This window comes from Chiloscyllium plagiosum, chromosome 5, assembly GCF_004010195.1.
Source record: "Chiloscyllium plagiosum isolate BGI_BamShark_2017 chromosome 5, ASM401019v2, whole genome shotgun sequence".
Classification (NCBI taxonomy): domain Eukaryota; kingdom Metazoa; phylum Chordata; class Chondrichthyes; order Orectolobiformes; family Hemiscylliidae; genus Chiloscyllium; species Chiloscyllium plagiosum.
The window spans coordinates 100,411,117-100,429,109 of NC_057714.1; the positions used below are offsets into that span (position 1 = coordinate 100,411,117).

Genomic DNA, 17,993 nt, shown 5'->3' on the forward strand with positions numbered 1-17,993 from the left:
TCCTAACTGCCAAATGTACCTACATGTTAACCTTAAGAAAATCCGAAACCAGGAATTCTAAGTTGCTTCGTGCTTCAGATTTCTGGAGCATTTCCCCACTTAAAAAATAGTCTACATCTCTACTCTTCTTACCAAAGTGCATAATCTCACACTTTGCCAAATTGTATTCCATCTGCCACTTCTTTGCCCACTCTCATATCCTGTCCATGCCCTTCTGCAGCCTCCCTACTTTCTCAACACTACCTACCCCTCCAACTATTTTTGTGTTATCTGCATATTTAGCAACAATGCCCTCAGTTCCTTTGTCCAGATCATTAATTTATAATGTGAATAGTTGTGGTCCCAACACTGACCCCTGCTGAACTCCATTAGTCACTGGCTGCCAACTTGAAAATGACCTCTTTTATCCCCACTGTCTGCCTTCTGCCAGTCAGCCAATCCTCTATCCATGCCAGTACTTTGCCCCAACACCAGGGCTTTTACTTTGCAGCCTCTGTACAGCATCTTGTCAAAGGCCTTCAGGAATTCCAAATAGATCACATTCACTGGCTCTCCTTTGTCTAACTTGCTCGTTCCATCCTCTAAGAATGATAACAGATTTGTTAGGCATGACCTCCCTTTGACGAAGCCATGCTAATGTCTCCCTATTTTACCTTGCATTTCCAAGTACTCTGCAATCTCACATTTAATAATGAACTCTAAAATATTACCAATGATCAAGGTCAGGCTAACTTGTCCAGTTAATTACTTGCTAACGTTCATGCTAACTTTGTGTTTCGTGCAAAAGAAGATTCTTATCCCTCTATGCTGCACTATTTTAGAGTTTCTCTCTCTATTTAAGGAATAGTTTGCCTTTCAATTCTTCCTACTAACATTACAATATCTTTCAATTTTTGAGGCAAGCCAAATGGCCTGTCTCCACACTGTAGGGATTCTAAGTATTCTAACGCTCTGCAAAGTGTCTGCAGGGCATCAGCAACAAAGACTTGATGGACAGTTCCTGGATGGAATATTACAGAATAAGATGTGTGAGACTATAACATATATGTGATTGCAAGACAATGTATATGTTTCTCAATATTTTTGTAAGATATTTTCTTGAGAGAACTACATGCTGGGGTCTCTTTCCATTCTATCATAATAATGTGCATCTATATAGGACCTTTTCATGTAGTAAAACATCCTGAAGTGCTTCATATGAATGAGAAGCAAACAGCATTTCGGACTAAAGAAATGACATGTTAGCAGAAAGCACCGAAAGCTTTGTTAGAGCTAGGTTTTAAGGGATGGATGTCGTGATTGAGGAAAGAGACTCATAGAATGAGATGTACAGCACAGAAACAGACCCTTCGGTCCAACTCGTCCATGCCTACCAGATAGCCTAACCTAATCCCATTTGCCAGCACTTGGCCCATATCCCTCTAAACCCGTCCTATTCATATACCCATCCAGATGCCTTTTAAATGTTGTAATTGTACCAGCCTCCACCACTTCCTCTAGCAGCCCATTCCATACACAAATCACCCTCTGTGTGAAAAAGTTGCCCCTTTTTGTGAATCCATATACTTATAAACTGGATTGGTAGGGGGATGGTTAAGTGGACTAGATATCTAAGAACATAAGAAATGGGAGCAGGATCAGATAGCAGTGGCATTGTTGGAATGTCTCTATAATAGTAATCCAGAGCCCCAGGCTAAAGTTCTGGGGACTTGGGTTTGAATCCCACCATGGCAAATGGTAAAATTTGAATCCAATAAGAATATGGGATTAAAAAGCTGGCATGATGGCGACCTTGTAGCCATTGTTAATTGTTGTACAAACCAATCTGGTTTGCTCATGTGCTACAGGGAAGGAAATCTACCACCCTGAGCTGGTCTGGCCTACACATGACTCCAGACCCACAGCAATGTGGTTAACTCCTAATTGCCATCTGCACCATTATGGTAATAAATTTTGGCCCAGCCAGGCGAAATGATCAAAAAAAAAAGCTGCTGTCCACCACGATTCAACTCTTCTTTTGTTCCAATTCCTCATAGCCCTCAACTCTTCGATATATCTAAAGCCTTTCACCTCCTCTTTAAAGACTTTCAATGACTGGGTCTCCCCACCCTCTGGGGTAGAGACTTTTAGGGAGCAAGTTCCACAGCTTAAGGCCTAAGGTGCATTTCTTGAAACACAATACAAACCTTGCAGCAGACTATGAGGAGAAGAAACAAATACCAATAAACCAACAACATAGACAATAAAATCTAAAAGGTGGTAGAACTCTGGAGATAAGAAGGATTACTTTGGGATGGCCCAGCCATGTCTGTATGGGTTTCCTCTAGGTGCTCTGGTTTCCTTCCATGGTCCAAAGATGTGTAGGTTAGGTGGATTTGCCATGTTAAATTGCCCGTAGTGTTCAGTGATGTATGATTAGGTGCATTAGCCATTGTAAATTTAGGGTTACAGGGAGAGTGGTGAGATGGGTTGAGGTGGAATGCTCTTCAGAGGGTTGGTGCGGACATGCTGAGCTCAATGGCCTGTTTCCACTCTGTAGGGATTCTGTGACTTGTATCTCTATAGATCCACCACTGGGACATTGGTCTGTTGCATGATGTTTTGGGCTAAATCAAAATAGGACTAATTTGTGATGAAACATCAAAGCTAGAATTCCAAAAATGGCCTCAAGAGAACCATGGACCAGAATTTTAAGAGGACAGTGGAGATCTCACCCATCAGTTGAGGAATTTCCTTTAGTTCCATGGAGAAGACTGAGGCACTTCATTGGCCATCAATAATCCTACCTCATGATTGAGGGCCCTGGCCTTGGGCCTCATTTGTGTCTAGTGCCACCGGGAGCAGTGGCTGCTGGTGGCATTGCACCCACTCCAAGGCCGTGATGCCCCAAGGGGCACCAGACTGCAAGTGATGAAGGAAGGATGCGGATTCTGAGGCAAGGATTGCGGGAAGGGTGGAAGGGATTGGAAGAAAGGGCAGGAGGTTGGTGCAGTGATTGTAACGAGGTCAACCAGGTGGACCTCATAGAATATGAGTTCCCAGATTGGGACTGTTAATCTTGTCCAATCAGGGAGCCCTGGTTGACAAAAAAGGATAAATGATGGGAAAAATGAACCCCTGGACTGTCTGACTCAGTGAAAGGCAATGCTATTGTCAAAGGCTATGCTTTTGTAAATAAAGGGTGAGTGTGTGGAATGAGCTGCCAGAAGAGGTGGTGGAGGCTGGTACAATTACAAAAGGCATCTGGATCAGTATATGAATAGGAGGACTCTAGAGGGATATGGGCCAAATGCTGGGAAATGGGGTTTGGTTAATTTAGGATACGTGGTCAGCATGGAGGTGTGGGACTGAAGGGTCTGTTTACGTGCTGTGTAACTCTATGACATGCTTGAATGTCAGCTAGCTCAGAAATGAACTTACATAACATCCAGTGCCATCAACTGGAAATCTGTGTAAGTGCCCTCTGTCCTAATCAACTAGAGAGGTATTCCCACTATTGTGACTGATATGGGAACTCTCCCGTGATTGAGCCGGTTCGGCTGCCCATGATACCAATCATGACGGATTCAATAAAATCCGCCGACTCCACCCCAGGAAATTATTACAAGTTGCTTCAAGAAGGGGCTTACTATTAATTGAATCATTTCTTTTTTTGTTTCACCAGGAATGTTTATGTGGGAAAGTTTGTTTTTTCAGGAAATTATTTCAAGAAAGAAATTTGGAATTTGTAAATGCACAGCCTCAGAGAGAAAAGAGAGAAAAACTGCAAGAGAAAAGATTCTTGTGGGTTGAATTCCAACTTTAGAAATTCAACAATTCAACACAGCATTGATAAAGGTTTAGACTGTCGGATGTGCCCTCTTTTGTATCAGACATAAAGTGAGTATTAAAGGTCACATAGCATATTCTGTAGAAGAGTGGGGAGTTCACTCTAATATCCTGCCCAACATTAATCTCTCAGCAAAAAATCATGAAAGCTGTTCCAGTCATAGAGTCACACAGCATGGAAACAGACCCTTCAGTCTAACTTGTCCATGCCAACCAAGTTTCCCAAAATAAACTAACCCCCATTGCCAGTATTTGGCCCTCTAAACCTTTCCTATCCATGTCCTGTCAAATATATGTTAAATGTTGTAACTGTACCTGTATCTACCACTTCCTCTGGCAGCTTGTTCCATATACTCACTACCCTCTGTGTAAAAAAGCTACCCCCAGGTCCCTTTTAAGTCTTTCTGCTCTCAGCTCTAGAATACACCTCTCACTGAACTCCCCCAGCCTAGGGAAAAGACCTTTGTTATTCACCTTATCTGTGCCCCTTGTGATTTTATAAACCTCTGTAAGGTCACCCCTCAGACTCCTAGGCTTCAATGAAAAAAGTCTCAGCTTATCCTGCCGCACCTTATAACTGAAACCTTTCCATCCTAGCAACATCCTGGTGAATTGTTTCTGAACCCTCTCCAATTTAATAACATCCTCCTACAACCAGGTGACCAGAACTGTACATTGTATGCCAAAAATGCCCTCACTAACATCCTATATAACCTCAACATAATATCCCAACTCCTATTCTCAATGGTTTGAGTAATGAGGGCAAGCGTGCTAAATGCCTTCTTCACTACCCTGTCTACCTGTGATGCAAATTTCAAAGAACTCTGCACCAGAACCCCTCGGTCTCTGTTCAACACCACTATCCACAGCCTTCTAGAGTCATAGAGATGTACAGCATGGAAACAGACCCTTCGGTCCAACCCGTCCATGCCAACCAGATATCCCAACCCAATCTAGTCCCACATGCTGCACCCGGCCCATATCCTGATTTTACTCATACCTCATATTTATCCAAATTAAACTCTGCCTACCAGTCCTCAGCCCATTGGCACAGTTGATCAAGATCCATTTGTAACCTTAGATTATCTTGTTCAGTGTCGACTCTCCCACCAATTTTGATGTCATCCACAAGCTTCCTAACCCATGCCTCTGATTGGTATTAATTTGCTGTTTTTTGAACCTTTTGAACCTTTTGAACCTTTTGAACCCAACTGACTGCCAACTTTTCTGTGAAACAATAGTTACACTTCAAAAGCAATTCATTAGCTGGAAAGTATCTTGGGGCATCCAAAAGGCTGTACATAAATGCAAGTCTTTTCTTCCTTTACATTTATCAAGAATTAATACAATGCAAAGCCCCACATGAAATGCTAATCTTGCTTTATTTATTGAAATTTTGTTCTTTTGTAGCATTTTTTTATTCCTATTGCAGATTTTTAAAGATGTTTTCCTTCACGCCTTTTAAATAATCAAATGAAGGAACTTTGTAGCATATTTGTAATCAATATCACACAGTATGATTTCAAAACCTTTGACTTCATAATTTAATTTGGTCAGGTAAATAAGACGCATCCAATAGTATCAGTAACCTTGAAAACCTATAAATGTCTATAAGGTCACCCCTTGACCCTATGTGCTCCAGTGAAAAAAGTCCAGCCTCTCCTTATGTCGCAAGCCCTCCAGTCCTAGCAACAGCCTGGCAAATCGTTTCTGAATCCTCTCCAGTTTAATTATATCCATCTTATAGCAGGGCAACCAGAACTGTACACAATACTCCTAAAGTGGCCTCACCAACTTCCTGCATAACCTTAACCTAACCACCTCATATCTCCTATACTCAGTGGTCTGAGCAATGAAGGCAAGTGTGCCAAACATCTTGTTAACCACCTGTTTAGCTATGACACAACTTTCAAAGAACTATGCATCTGCACTCGTATGTCTTGCTGTTTATTTTAAAAATCTTTCAGACCTGTGTACGTCCTGTTGTACTTCTGATTTTGTGTTCAGCAGTGAATGGGCAGAATACTTGTGGTGTGGATTATGGTTCAAGCTCCCTTCCAGGGCTTGGCTGCCAAGGAAGGTGTAGCCAAACAGAATGAGTACCAAACCTCCTTCCCACAGTCAACAAAGGCACGTAGTAAGTGTCATGGGACATTCCTGGTTAGTAATGTAATGGAAAAAAATTGGAGCATCTACCACTGCTACTTATTCCTCTGGATTGCACATGTGTTGCCACTGCAACTCGGATTGCTTGGGTTGGCATGTTACCAGGGCAATGGTGTGGATCAGATTGGTGTCAGTAACATGGGTTTTGGACCCTGTTCTGGCTAGGCTGGATTTGAATCTGCTTCCTCGCTGTACTATGGGGCATGGGATTTTACCTCGGTTAGCTTGTTAACAAGAGTGTGGTGCGGAATGGGAAATAAAACAAGAATGGGTTCAGTCTGCATCCCTGTTGTGCTAATTTACAATTGCCTGCCTCCTCACTTTATCTGTCCTTATGGAGTGGTTGCCCCCAAGTTGTCCATGACCACTTTTATTTTTTGTTTTGGAGAGAGAAACTTCTGTCCCTTTGTGGCCTACAGCTCCGTGGCTTTCCCTAGCCAGCCATGGGGGTAGTTGTAATGCTGTGGTTTAGACCAGCCTTCAGCACAGAACTGGAAGGAGAGAATGTGGATGAGGAGGCCAGGCATTTATTGTGCTTATCTGTTCATTGACTTTCTATGAGCTTTGCAGTGGGACTTGCATTTAAAAGTTCTTTGGAAGACAGAGTTCTTGACCAGTCAAAAGGGATCTGTATGAATAGGGCAAGCAATGGTGCAGCTTCTTAATCAATCTGATTGAAGGAATGTTTGTGAATGGGGCAGAATCTAAAATGTGAGTTAGCACATTTACTGGACTGATTCAGAGGGAAGGAAAGTTGGGATTAATAGAAAGAGAGGTAAAGGAGACAGAAAGAAATAAACTGAAGGAATGAAGCACCAAATTGAAAAAATGTAAATTCCAGTGTCAGAGAGCTTCTCTTAAAGTAAATAAGGTTCATCAAGGCCGACTTATGGTCATTGAGTATTATTGAAAGAGAGACATTTGTGTGTCTTTCAGCAGTATTTATCATGATATTAGAAATCTATGTTAATTTAAAAGTACAAGGTTTATTTTTTTCTGATTCGGAGATGCCGGTGTTGGACTGGGGTGTACAAAGTTAAAAATCACACAACACCAGGTTATAGTCCAACAGGTTTAATTGGAAGCACACTAGCTTTTGGAGTGATGCTCCTTCATCAGGTGATTGTGGAGGGCTCAATCCTAACACACAGAATTTATAGCAAAAATTTAGTGTGACGTAACTGAAATTATACATTGAAAAATTGATTGCCTGTTAAGACAGTCAATTTTTCAATGTATAATTTCAGTTACATCACACTGTAAATTTTTGCTATAAATTCTGTGTTAGGATTGAGCCCTCCACTACCACCTGATGAAGGAGCGACGCTCCAAAAGCTAGTGTGCTTCCAATTAAACCTGTTGGACTATAACCTGGTGTTGTGTGATTTTTAATTTTTTCTGGTGAGTTTAGTGGCTAAGTAATGGATACATACAGCAATTTTATACTGTTCATATGTATGGCAGCAGAGTCTTCTTGCAAAATACTGTTCAAATGTAGTTTCTGGAGGAACAGGACAACTCAGACAACAACATCCTCAATTTGATATTCATCTTCACTAAGTTCTGATCAACTTACCCTTTCATAGTGATCAGTGCTAATGCTAGCATAAAATCGAGGTGTTTCAATTTGTGGTGTAATGATAGGAACAAGGTCAGCAAGGTGGATCTTACAATTTTATGAGTTCCCTGACTGGGGCTGTTTGTCTGGTCCAGTCAGGGAGCCCTGGCTGACAGGAGTGCTAGAGGTTCTCTTCATTCTGAGAGTTGGCTGTGAGGGAGCTGGATCAGTGTCCTGGACTCTCCGCGTGTAAATAAAAGATGACTTGGTGATGGGATATCAGACCTTGTGCAGTTATTTCAGTGCTTGTTTTAACACTGCCCTCTTAAAACACTTTTGTATTAATTTGGAATTGCAGTCATGTGTAAAACAGATTCTAAAATGCTCAGTTTTCTCTCCAAAGAAGGCTAATGTTGAATGGTAGGCAGACCAGGACACAAAGAAAGTCAGGGATGCAGAGAGACAGTGATACAAAGAATGGGAATGGGAAGAATAGAAGAATAGGTAGCGAGGAGACAATACAGTGCAAGTGAGAGATATTGGAGTTGCTTCAAAAGGCAAGAACACTGTCACAGGAACCCTTCTAAATATATATAAAAATAAATTGATTCAGGATTTTCCCAACTTCTGTACAGCAGTATGTTTTGTTCTATAGCACATTTATATTCTTAATGTCCCAATTTTCACAAACAGTTCTCCATTATCACAATTATGATAAATATTCATTGTCTCATTATTGCCTTCACCTTTGAACTACTCCCCTCCCCTCTCCTGCTTTATGATTTTACTGCAAGTACCAAGTAGTGTTTTATTAAATTGATTTGTGCTATTAATAGTGTCTGCTCAATCACACCAATGTACAGTATTGGTCGTTTAGTGATGTTTTGTTGAATTAATTTATGATAATGTTGATTCAGGGAAACTAAACATTGGGTGAGAGAAATTTGATGCAGTGTGCTGCCTCAAGTGGTATTGTCTGCCCTCAGGGAATTGATATAAATGCAGAAAAAAACACTTTTAATCTGGTTTATGGATCAATTTTATAGTCAGCCAGCAAGACAGCCTGATGCTGAATTGTCATATTCCACTAGGGGGTATAATTACATTGTAAATGTGTTCACATCCAGTACAATGGTGTTGCAGAGACTGTCTTGAGTAGTGGTTTCCAGTCTGCTCCACTATCTCCCTTTATCATGAAATTTCAGTTCACCCACAATTGTCAACTGGACTTCACTGTTCAAACAAAAGTTCAAAAGTTAGTGTAAAGCAAGTATTTTGTGCACAACAATATCTTTTAAAATGTGTTGCTGAGTGGTGCATTGCTAAGTTTCTGCTGTTTTAATTTTTAGAAAACTTGCATTTGTATAGCACCTTTCATATATTTATTGCATCCAGCTGTACATATCTTAGAGTATTGTCATTATTGCAGTGTTCCTGCCTAATAACCAAGTCAAGTGGCTTATGCTAAGATATATCACATTGCCATACAAGCCGACTCAGCTCAGAAGACTGTGTCTGACAGTTAATTGTACATAAAATCTAAGTTCTAGTGTGTGTCTTTCTGATATTATTTGAGGATTTATTTGCAATTTTTGTTTACACTCATTTTTAAAGACATTGAAATCCTTGGGGATTTACAAGCAGAATAGACCACTGTAAATCCCAATATATTTTACTGTGGTGTTGTCACGAGCTACCTAGAATGTTCAGTCTTAAAGTGAATGATTCTTGTGTACACTTCATGAGAGTTGATCATTTTTATTGTTTTACCAGTAGTTCTTAAGAAATCCCTGCTTTTTCTGACTAAGATTAAATCATTCTCACTGGTGGAATGTAACAAAGGGCAGTTTAAAAGCCTCCAACCATTTGATTTTACATTCACATTTCTAGGGACGCAAGACATTTGGAATTAAACAAATGACACGTTCAAAAATGCTGCATTACACTTAAATCCTAGCTGTTGCAGCATCACAATCCATAATAAAACAACAAATATATTTGTGAAGATGCATTGAACACTTCAGGAAGTTTTCTTCTGTTAACAGTGAAGTACAAATGCAAGACATTGTTGCATTTCCAAATCCTTTAATTTCAGCAAATGGAGATAGCAGATGTTTTAATGTATAATTTTTTTATACTTCGACACTCCAGAAACAGTCAAAAAGGGAGTGGTTTTAGAGAAAACCATTATCATTCTGCTCATTCACAGACTCTGCTTGTGAAATCATATGTTGAGAGATATTAATACATCACTTGATGCCTGTAGAATTGCTATTTGAGGACTAGCCTTCTTCAGTAATTGTTGCTTGAATTTTCTTGGTCCCTACGGGATTCAGAGTTGCTTCCCACTGCCTGTATGTAAGAGCATTACTCAAACAAAGGTGGCCTGCAGTGTCGGCAATTCAAGCATTGTTCAGCAAACATCGGTAAAGCAAACCAAGATCATGAGTCCTTGTAAAGAGGAAAGACACATTTATTTTGGGTTCAGACCCTTTGTCAAACAGACCTGCTGTCCATTCCCCGTACCTTTGTTTTCATACAATCTTTTACACCTGTCTGTTCCTTTGCTTAAATGTTATTCAGTTGAGGCCATCCCTACGTCATAAAATTTTCCAATTGATCAAAGTGACAAGTATGTTTTTCCATCTGATCTCACATGAAGCAATTATTGTTATACTTGGAGCAACAAAGGTTAAAGGGAACGTTATTAGAGGTGCTCAGAATTATAAACGCTTTTGATTAAGTAGATATAAGGAAGCTGTTTCCGCCCTTAGGTGGGTCATTAACAAGAGGACGTAGATTTAAGATCATTCAAAGGAAAAGATAGGGGGAGGGGCAAATAAGGCAATTTTTAAAAACTCAGAAAGTTGTTATGGTTTAGAATATGCTACATTACAAGGTAATAATCAGAAATTAAATGTAAAAGAACATCTTTGCAGGGATGTGAGGAAAGAGTAGAGAGGTGAGATTAATTGGTGGCTCTTTAAATGGGTTCTACATCACAATCTCCTTCTGTGATGCCTGGCTCTATGTTAGTGGAGAGTCAGAGTTTGCAACAGGTTTGCTTCATTACAATAGCCACTGTCCTCCCAAATAATTGTGTTTGAAGCACTTTGGGAAAAATTCTGATGCCCATGTCTTAACTCGTAATAAGTACAATTTACCCTGCTGCCCCTGTGATCATCGGCCTACTTTGGCTCCAGATTAAGCAAAGACTTGATTTTAAATTCTTCCTCCTTTTTAAAAAAATGTCTCCACAGCCCCTGGCTCTCTCCAGTGCTTTTATCTGCTTCTGCCCCATGACTCTGTGGGAGGTCTAGGTTCTTCAAGACAGGCCCACCCTGCACCCATTACATGCTGTGGGCCAGTACGATAAATGGACAGTGAGATTTCAGCCCCTTCATACCTGCTGGCCAATCTCTGGCATTGCCAGAGCTCTCTAGTGGGCACTGCTGGGACTGCAGCTAGTCCCAAAATGATGTACCATGGATCCACGTGAATCACAGGAATTGGATGGTGGATGGGATTGTACATTAAAGGTGGGGTGGTTGAAGACATATAAGTTCATGCAGGGTAGAAGGAAAGGAGGTTCTGTCTTCTGGGAGGGTCCCTCAAATGTGTAAATGGATAATCTGTCAAGATGGTACCCATCACATTTCTTCAAAAATTGTTAACAGAAAAAGCTGCTCAAGTGGCACATGTTTTAGTGTGGGCAGCAGGCTTTTTTAAAAAATCTCAGAGGATGTGGGCGTCACTGGCTAGGCTAACACATATTGCTCAACTTGAATTTCCCAGAGTACATTTAAGAGGCAGCCACATTACCGGGGATCTGGAGTCTCCTGTAGGCCAGACCAGGTAAGGGCAACAGTTTCCTTTGCTAAACAATCATCGTCAGACTCTTAATTCCACATTTCCAATGCCCCTACATCAGGGCCAGGATATCTGGACTCACATGCTTCCTTCTCTGGAGTTATGTTATGGCATGTCCGAACGCAGGTTGACAACATCTATAGTGTGGGCAAATAACATTGGGGTTAGTTGATCTTTTTAACAAGCTGAGTTTACAGTTTTAGATTTTAGTGCATCAAAGGCGCTATATAAATAGGCTTTGTGGATTTGTGGGTTTTGTGACTTTCAACTGTCCAGCTCAATTCCAGTGTAAAAATGAATCTACCATTGCTTCTGTGTAGAAGTCAAGCCCATCATCAATTTTAATTATCTTTCAGTATGCTGGGACCAGCTGTGATCTTCCAAGTCAAAGCCGTCGGTCAAAACGTGTCAACAGCTGATGTGGTGAACATAGCAGGTAGGAATATTGCTTTTACTCTGCATCAAAAATATCGCAGAAAGGATTCTAACAGATACACACACACACACACACCGCACACATGCATACAAGGAGACTGACACTTAATAGAAGAGGCGCTTGCGAGGAGATTGGCACAGATGGGAAATTGAAGTGTAACATCGTAGAGTCAATTAAGGCAACCAGTGACTTCATTGTTTGTAGAGGAGATGGATTTAAATTAAGAGATGTGAGTGTGGTGTGGAATAGTGAAAGAGACTGTCTCCATGCACTTAAAAGAGAAATAAAAAAGGACATGAAGATGTATTAGCACAAAGTAAGGTCACTGAGAGAGATGGAGTTTACCTTACTGACAAATACTGCCTGATCTGCATCTGTCTGAAGCTGAAATATAGTGTTTCGGGAACAAAATGTCGAGAAAAAGTCCATTCAAGTGAGCTGGGGGATGGGTTAAATTGAACAAGATAAAAATGGGTAATGGACTTGCCGTGATGTTGTCAGTTAATGCTGAACCAAAAGGTATTTGAAATCCTTGCTACAAATGGATGAGAAGATTTATTTGCTTCAGAAAGAAGTTTTGTGCAGAGGTAAAGGAGTCTAACAGTAAACAAGTTGCAATAATTACATGTATAGCCTCAAATATATATTTGAATCAACTCTGGCTAAAGACAAAGATCATTGGCACAATATTATTGGAGTCACTGTTCAGCCAAGACTGTGCAATCTGCTTCACTCATAGAGTCATAAAAGCTTTTGGACAAAATACATCTTGCTTTGGTAATATCTCCTTCGCTGAAAATGTGTTGCTGGAAAAGCGCAGCAGGTCAGGCAGCATCCAAGGAACAGGAGAATCGATGTTTCGGGCATAAGCCCTACTTCGTCACAGCAAATCCAAGTTTCCTGTTCATTTCCTGGACACTTTTCCTGTCTGTAAAGCCTTTAGTCTCACCTTTATTTTCTCCTGCACACAACTGTAGGCATTGATAACCTTGAGAGATGGTGGTAATGAATTAAGTCGCGTGGAAAGTGGCACATGGTTTTGAGGAGACTTTTCAGCAGCAGTACGTGTCCAGTCCAATGAGAAATGAGGAGTAACGAAACCCATTGTTGAGAATGAAGGGCCAAGTGATTCAGGTGTTAGTGAGGGAATATGAGGGGATGGTCATCATTGTCTCATAAGGTTGACAGTGGAACAGAATAATGAACAATCCAGAGTGATCACTAATTACCTGGCAGAGAGCTGACTTCAACGGGGCAAGAATGGGATTGGGCTAGAAAGGGTTGGTGGGAAAATCTGGAGCTGAACAGTAGGCGATCTTCAAGGAAGAGATGGTTCTGGCCAAGCCGAGGTATATTCTCCACAAAGGGAAAAGTTGGGCAGACAAATCCAGAGCTCCCTGGATGGATAAGGTGTCGAAATTAGGATACAGAAGAAAAGTTATACCTATGAAAAGTATCAGGTAGAAAATACAGTTGAGAGCCAAATTGAATATACAACGTACAGAAGGGAGATGAAAAGACGAATAAGAGATGCAAGGAAAGATTATGAAAGGAGACTTGCAGCTAACATAAAAGTGAATCCTAATAGTTTGATTTTAATTTGGTTTATTACTGTCACATATACCAAAATACGGCGAAAAGTATTGGTTTATGTGCTATCCAGGCAAATCATACCTTACATAAGGATAATAGAACAGAATGCAGAGTATAGTGTTACAGCTATAGAGAAGATGCAGAGAATGATCAAATCTAATATATGAGAGGTCCGTTCATAAGTCTGATAACACCAGAGAAGAAGCTGTTCTTGAATCTGTTGATACATGTTTTCAAACTTTCATATTTTCTGCCAAATGGAAGAGAGTATAACTGAGTTGGAGGCGTGTTTGATTGTTTTGGCTGTTTTCCTGAGGCAGTGGAAAGAGTAGATGGAGTCAGTGGATGGAAGGCAGGTTTGCGTGATGGACTGGGTAGCATTCACGAAGCTTTTGTAATTTCTTGCAGTCTCGGGCAGAGCAATTACCATACCAAGCTGTGATGTGTCCAGATAGAATACTTTCTATGGTGCATCTATAAAAATTAGAAACAGTCTTTGTGGACATACTAGGTTTCCTTAGCTTTCTGAGGAAGTAGTGGTGTCGGTGTGCTTTCTTGACTTTAGTGTTGACATGGATGAACCAGGACAGATTGTTGTCTGTTGTCTGTTGTCTGCACATAAACAGGAAAAGGGTGGTCAAAGGAGGCGTAGGTCCGATTAGGGAACAAAAAAGGAAGTTACATATGAAAGCAGGGTAAACAGGGCTGAGGTCTTAAATAAATACTTTGCATCTGTCTTTACAAATGAATTGGTGTCACCCAAGTCATGGTGATGGAGGACAAACCTCAAGCAATTGAAGCATTCAAAATTGATAATGAAGAGATGTACATTGACTATCCTTAAAGTTGACCAGACACTGAGATGCAAGGGCTTTTGCCCGAAACGTCGATTTTGCCTGTCCTCGGATGCTGCCTGAATTGCTGTGCTCTTCCAGCACCACTGATCCAGAAACTGAGATGCATTCAAGGCTACTGAAGGAAGTAAGAGTGGAATTTGGATTAGTTTCCCTCCAGTGTGGAAACAGGCCCTTTGGCCCAACAAGTCCACACTGATCCTCCAAAAAGTAGCCCACCCAGACTAATTTCCCTACATTTACCCCTGATTAATACATCTAACATTCTGGCCAATTTAGTATGGCCAATTCACCTGACCTTCACATCTTTTGGAATGTGTGAGGAAACCGGAACACCAGGAGGAAACCCACGTAGAGATGGGGAGAATGTGCAAACTCCACACAGGTAGTTGCCCCAAACGGGAATCAAACCCAGGTCCCTGGCGCTGTGAGACAGCAGTGCTAACTACTGAGCCACAGTCCATAACATTTCAGTTTTCCTTAGAGTCGGGGATTGTGCCAGATGAGAATTGCAAACATCACTCCCTTGTTCAAAAAAGTGTAAGGATAAGCCCAACAATTACAAACCATTCAATATAATCTTTGGTGCTGGGGAGTCACATAACAAGGGAAATAGAGAGTATTTCAAACTAAACAGTGGGGGGATTGGGAACAATTGTAGAAAGTGGTAATATAACAAGGATTCGAGACAAGGTAAGGGAGGAACATAGTAATTTGGGAAAAGACGGTTTGAAAATGGCAAGATGTGGCCAGGGTGAGAAAAAAAAGCATAGAAATACACCAACAATCAAGACTAGATGCATAGAAAAATTAAACAAAAAAACTAATTCTTCTGTATGTGAATGTGCATTGCATTCTTAAGAAAGTAAAATTATTAGCAAGCATTAATGTAAGTAAATACAATCCGATAGCCATTACAGAGACATGGTTGCAGCATGACAAGGATTGGGCCCTGAGTACTGAGGGGTATATGACATTTAAGAGAAATAGGAAGCTAGGGAGTGTTGGAGGGGTAGCACTGATAATCAAGGATGGTGTTAGTACAGTTGTTGGAAATGATCTCACTTCAGGAGATCAGCATATAGAATCAATTTGGGTGGAGATGTGGATTGTAGGGAGAAGAGGTCACAAGTGGGAGTGGCCTACAGACCCCCTAATAGTACTACAGCGAAGCACAATGTATACAGGAAAAAATTGACTCTCTGTTAAAGGGAAAGTAATGATTATGAGTGAAGCAATCAACAAATAAACTGGAGTAGCCTGGATGAGGAATTTGGAGAATGTATTCGAGATAGTTTCTTAGAGCAATGCATTTTGGAAATGACCAGAAAGCAGGTTACGTTCGACATGGTGTTGTGTGATATGACAGGATTAATTAATGACCTTAAAGGGAAGGGACCTCAAGGTAATAGCAACCACATTATGATTGTATTTTGTATTCAGTTTGAAAGGGAGACATTTGGGTCTAAGATTAGCATTTTAATTTTAACTAAGAGCAACTTGTGAGTATGAAAGCTGAGCTGACTGAAGTGAACTCTATTCCAATAATAACTATAAATCAGGAGGTGGACGGGAGAGGAAAACTTGGTGAAATTATATTCATGAGGAAAGTGGTCCTGAGCAAACTGATAGAGGTACGGGCTGAAAAGTCTCCATGTCCAGAAAGACTTCACCCTAGGGGTGAGGTTGCTCATGAAGTAGAAGATTCAAGTGTAAACCCTTGATTCAAGAAAGGAGGGAGGCTGGAACAGGAAACTATAGGTCAGTTAGCTCAATGTTTGTCAAGCAAAAGATGTTAGAGTTAAGTAGATTGTCGCTGCGTACCATAAAAAAAATGCTGAAAGTAATTAGGAAGAGTCAGTATGTATTCATCAAAGGCAAATCATGTTTAACCAATTTATTGGGGTTTTTTAAAGGATTAACTATGAACAAAGGAAGCACTGTACTTGGATTTGCAGAAGGCATTTGAGAACATGCCACATCAAAGCTTATTGTAGGAAATAAAAGCTCATGGTGCAGAGAATAACATATCAGAATGGATAGATGATCAGCTGTCTGGCAGAAAACAGAAAGCCAGCCTAAATAGGTCTTTGCCCAATTTGCAGGATGCAACGTGTCACCCCAGTAAAACCATCAGTTTCCCACCTGTCCTCTGCTCTGAAAAAAAGAGTCATATTGGACTTGAAACATTAACTCTGTTTCTGTCGCATAGATGCTGCCAGACCTGCTGAGTTTCTCCAGCACTTCCTGTTTTATTGGTCACTTGTTACATCCTGCAAACTGGGCAAAGACCTATTTTTGCGGAGTTTCTGTTTTCTGTTTTTATTTCAACATCTTTCCTAGTAAACTGATTAAATTTTGATTAGAACATAGGGAGATTGGGATTCTGGATAACCCATTTACTGGCATTACAACTATCCCACTGTCTCCCCCTGCTACTATATTGAGTAGAGGAAATCTTTAGGGAATGCTGATATTACTGTAGGTAGAACCGGAGAGTTTCATGTTAATGCATGTTGATATCATTCCTGATTGAATTACACAGAAGACCAAAATATTTTCACTTCCCATCTGAATAAACATAACTGTCATCTGAAGGAATTTTAATCACCTTATGTTAGAACATAGAACATAGAACAATACAGTGCAGAACAGGTCCTTCTGCCCTCGATGTTGCGCCGACCTGTGAACTATTCTCAGCTCGTCCCCCCTACACTATCCCATCATTATTCATATGCTTATCTAAGGATTGTTTAAATCTCCCTAATGTGGCTGAGTTGACTACATTAGCAGGTAGGGCATTCCACACCCTTACCACTCTCTGCATAAAGAACCTGCCTCTGACATCTGTCTTAGATCTATCACCCCTCAATTTGTAGTTATGCCCCCTCATACAAGCTGATGTCATTATCCTAGGAAAAAGACTTTCACTGTCTACCCTATCTAATCCTCTGATCATCTTGTATGTCTCTATCAAATCCCCTCTTAGCCTTCTTCTTTCCAATGAGAACAGACCCAAGTTTCTCAGCCTTTCCTCATAAGACCTTCCCTCCAGACCAGGCAACATCCTGGTAAATCTCCTCTGCATCTTTTCCAATGCTTCCACATCTTTCCCAAAATAAGGGGACCAGAACTGTACACAATATTCCAAGCGTGGCCGCACTAGCGTTTTGTTCTTATGTATAACACCAGAAATGTTTGCAATTCACAAGATACTTGATTAGATTACTTACAGTGTGGAAACAGGCCCTTCGGCCCAACAAGTCCACACCCACCTGTCGAAGCATATCCCACCCAGACCTATTCCCCTACATTTACCCCTTCACCTAACACATGGTCAATTCACCTAACTTTTCCCTATTACTCTACATTTCTGCTGACTAATGCACCTAATCTACACATTCCCCTGAACACAATGGGCACTTTAGCATGGCCAATTCACCTAACCTGCACATTTTTGGATTGTGGGATGAAACCGGAGTACCTGGAGGAAACCCACGCAGACACTGGGAGAATGTGCAAACTCCACACAGAGAGTCGCCTGAGGCGGGAATTGAACCCGGGTCTCTGGCTCTCTGAGGCAGCAGTGCTAACCACTGTGCCACCGTGCCGCCCACCTTATAGGTGAGGAAAGTCCTTTGCTCCATCAGAAATCTCTAGATTTTTGCAGTGGCCATTGAATAATTCC

The 17,993-nt window shown here is 40.9% G+C and overlaps 1 protein-coding gene across 2 annotated transcripts in view; it reads left to right on the forward strand.

The window, feature by feature from the left end:
- Positions 1–17,993, forward strand: part of ptprn2 (protein tyrosine phosphatase receptor type N2) — a 944,464-nt gene that overhangs the window by 407,077 nt on the left and 519,394 nt on the right. For both annotated transcript variants that reach the window (XM_043690699.1, XM_043690698.1), the window contains exon 11: positions 11,779–11,858. In XM_043690699.1, the coding sequence (XP_043546634.1) occupies positions 11,779–11,858 (80 nt within the window). The remainder of the gene's footprint in view (positions 1–11,778; positions 11,859–17,993) is intronic.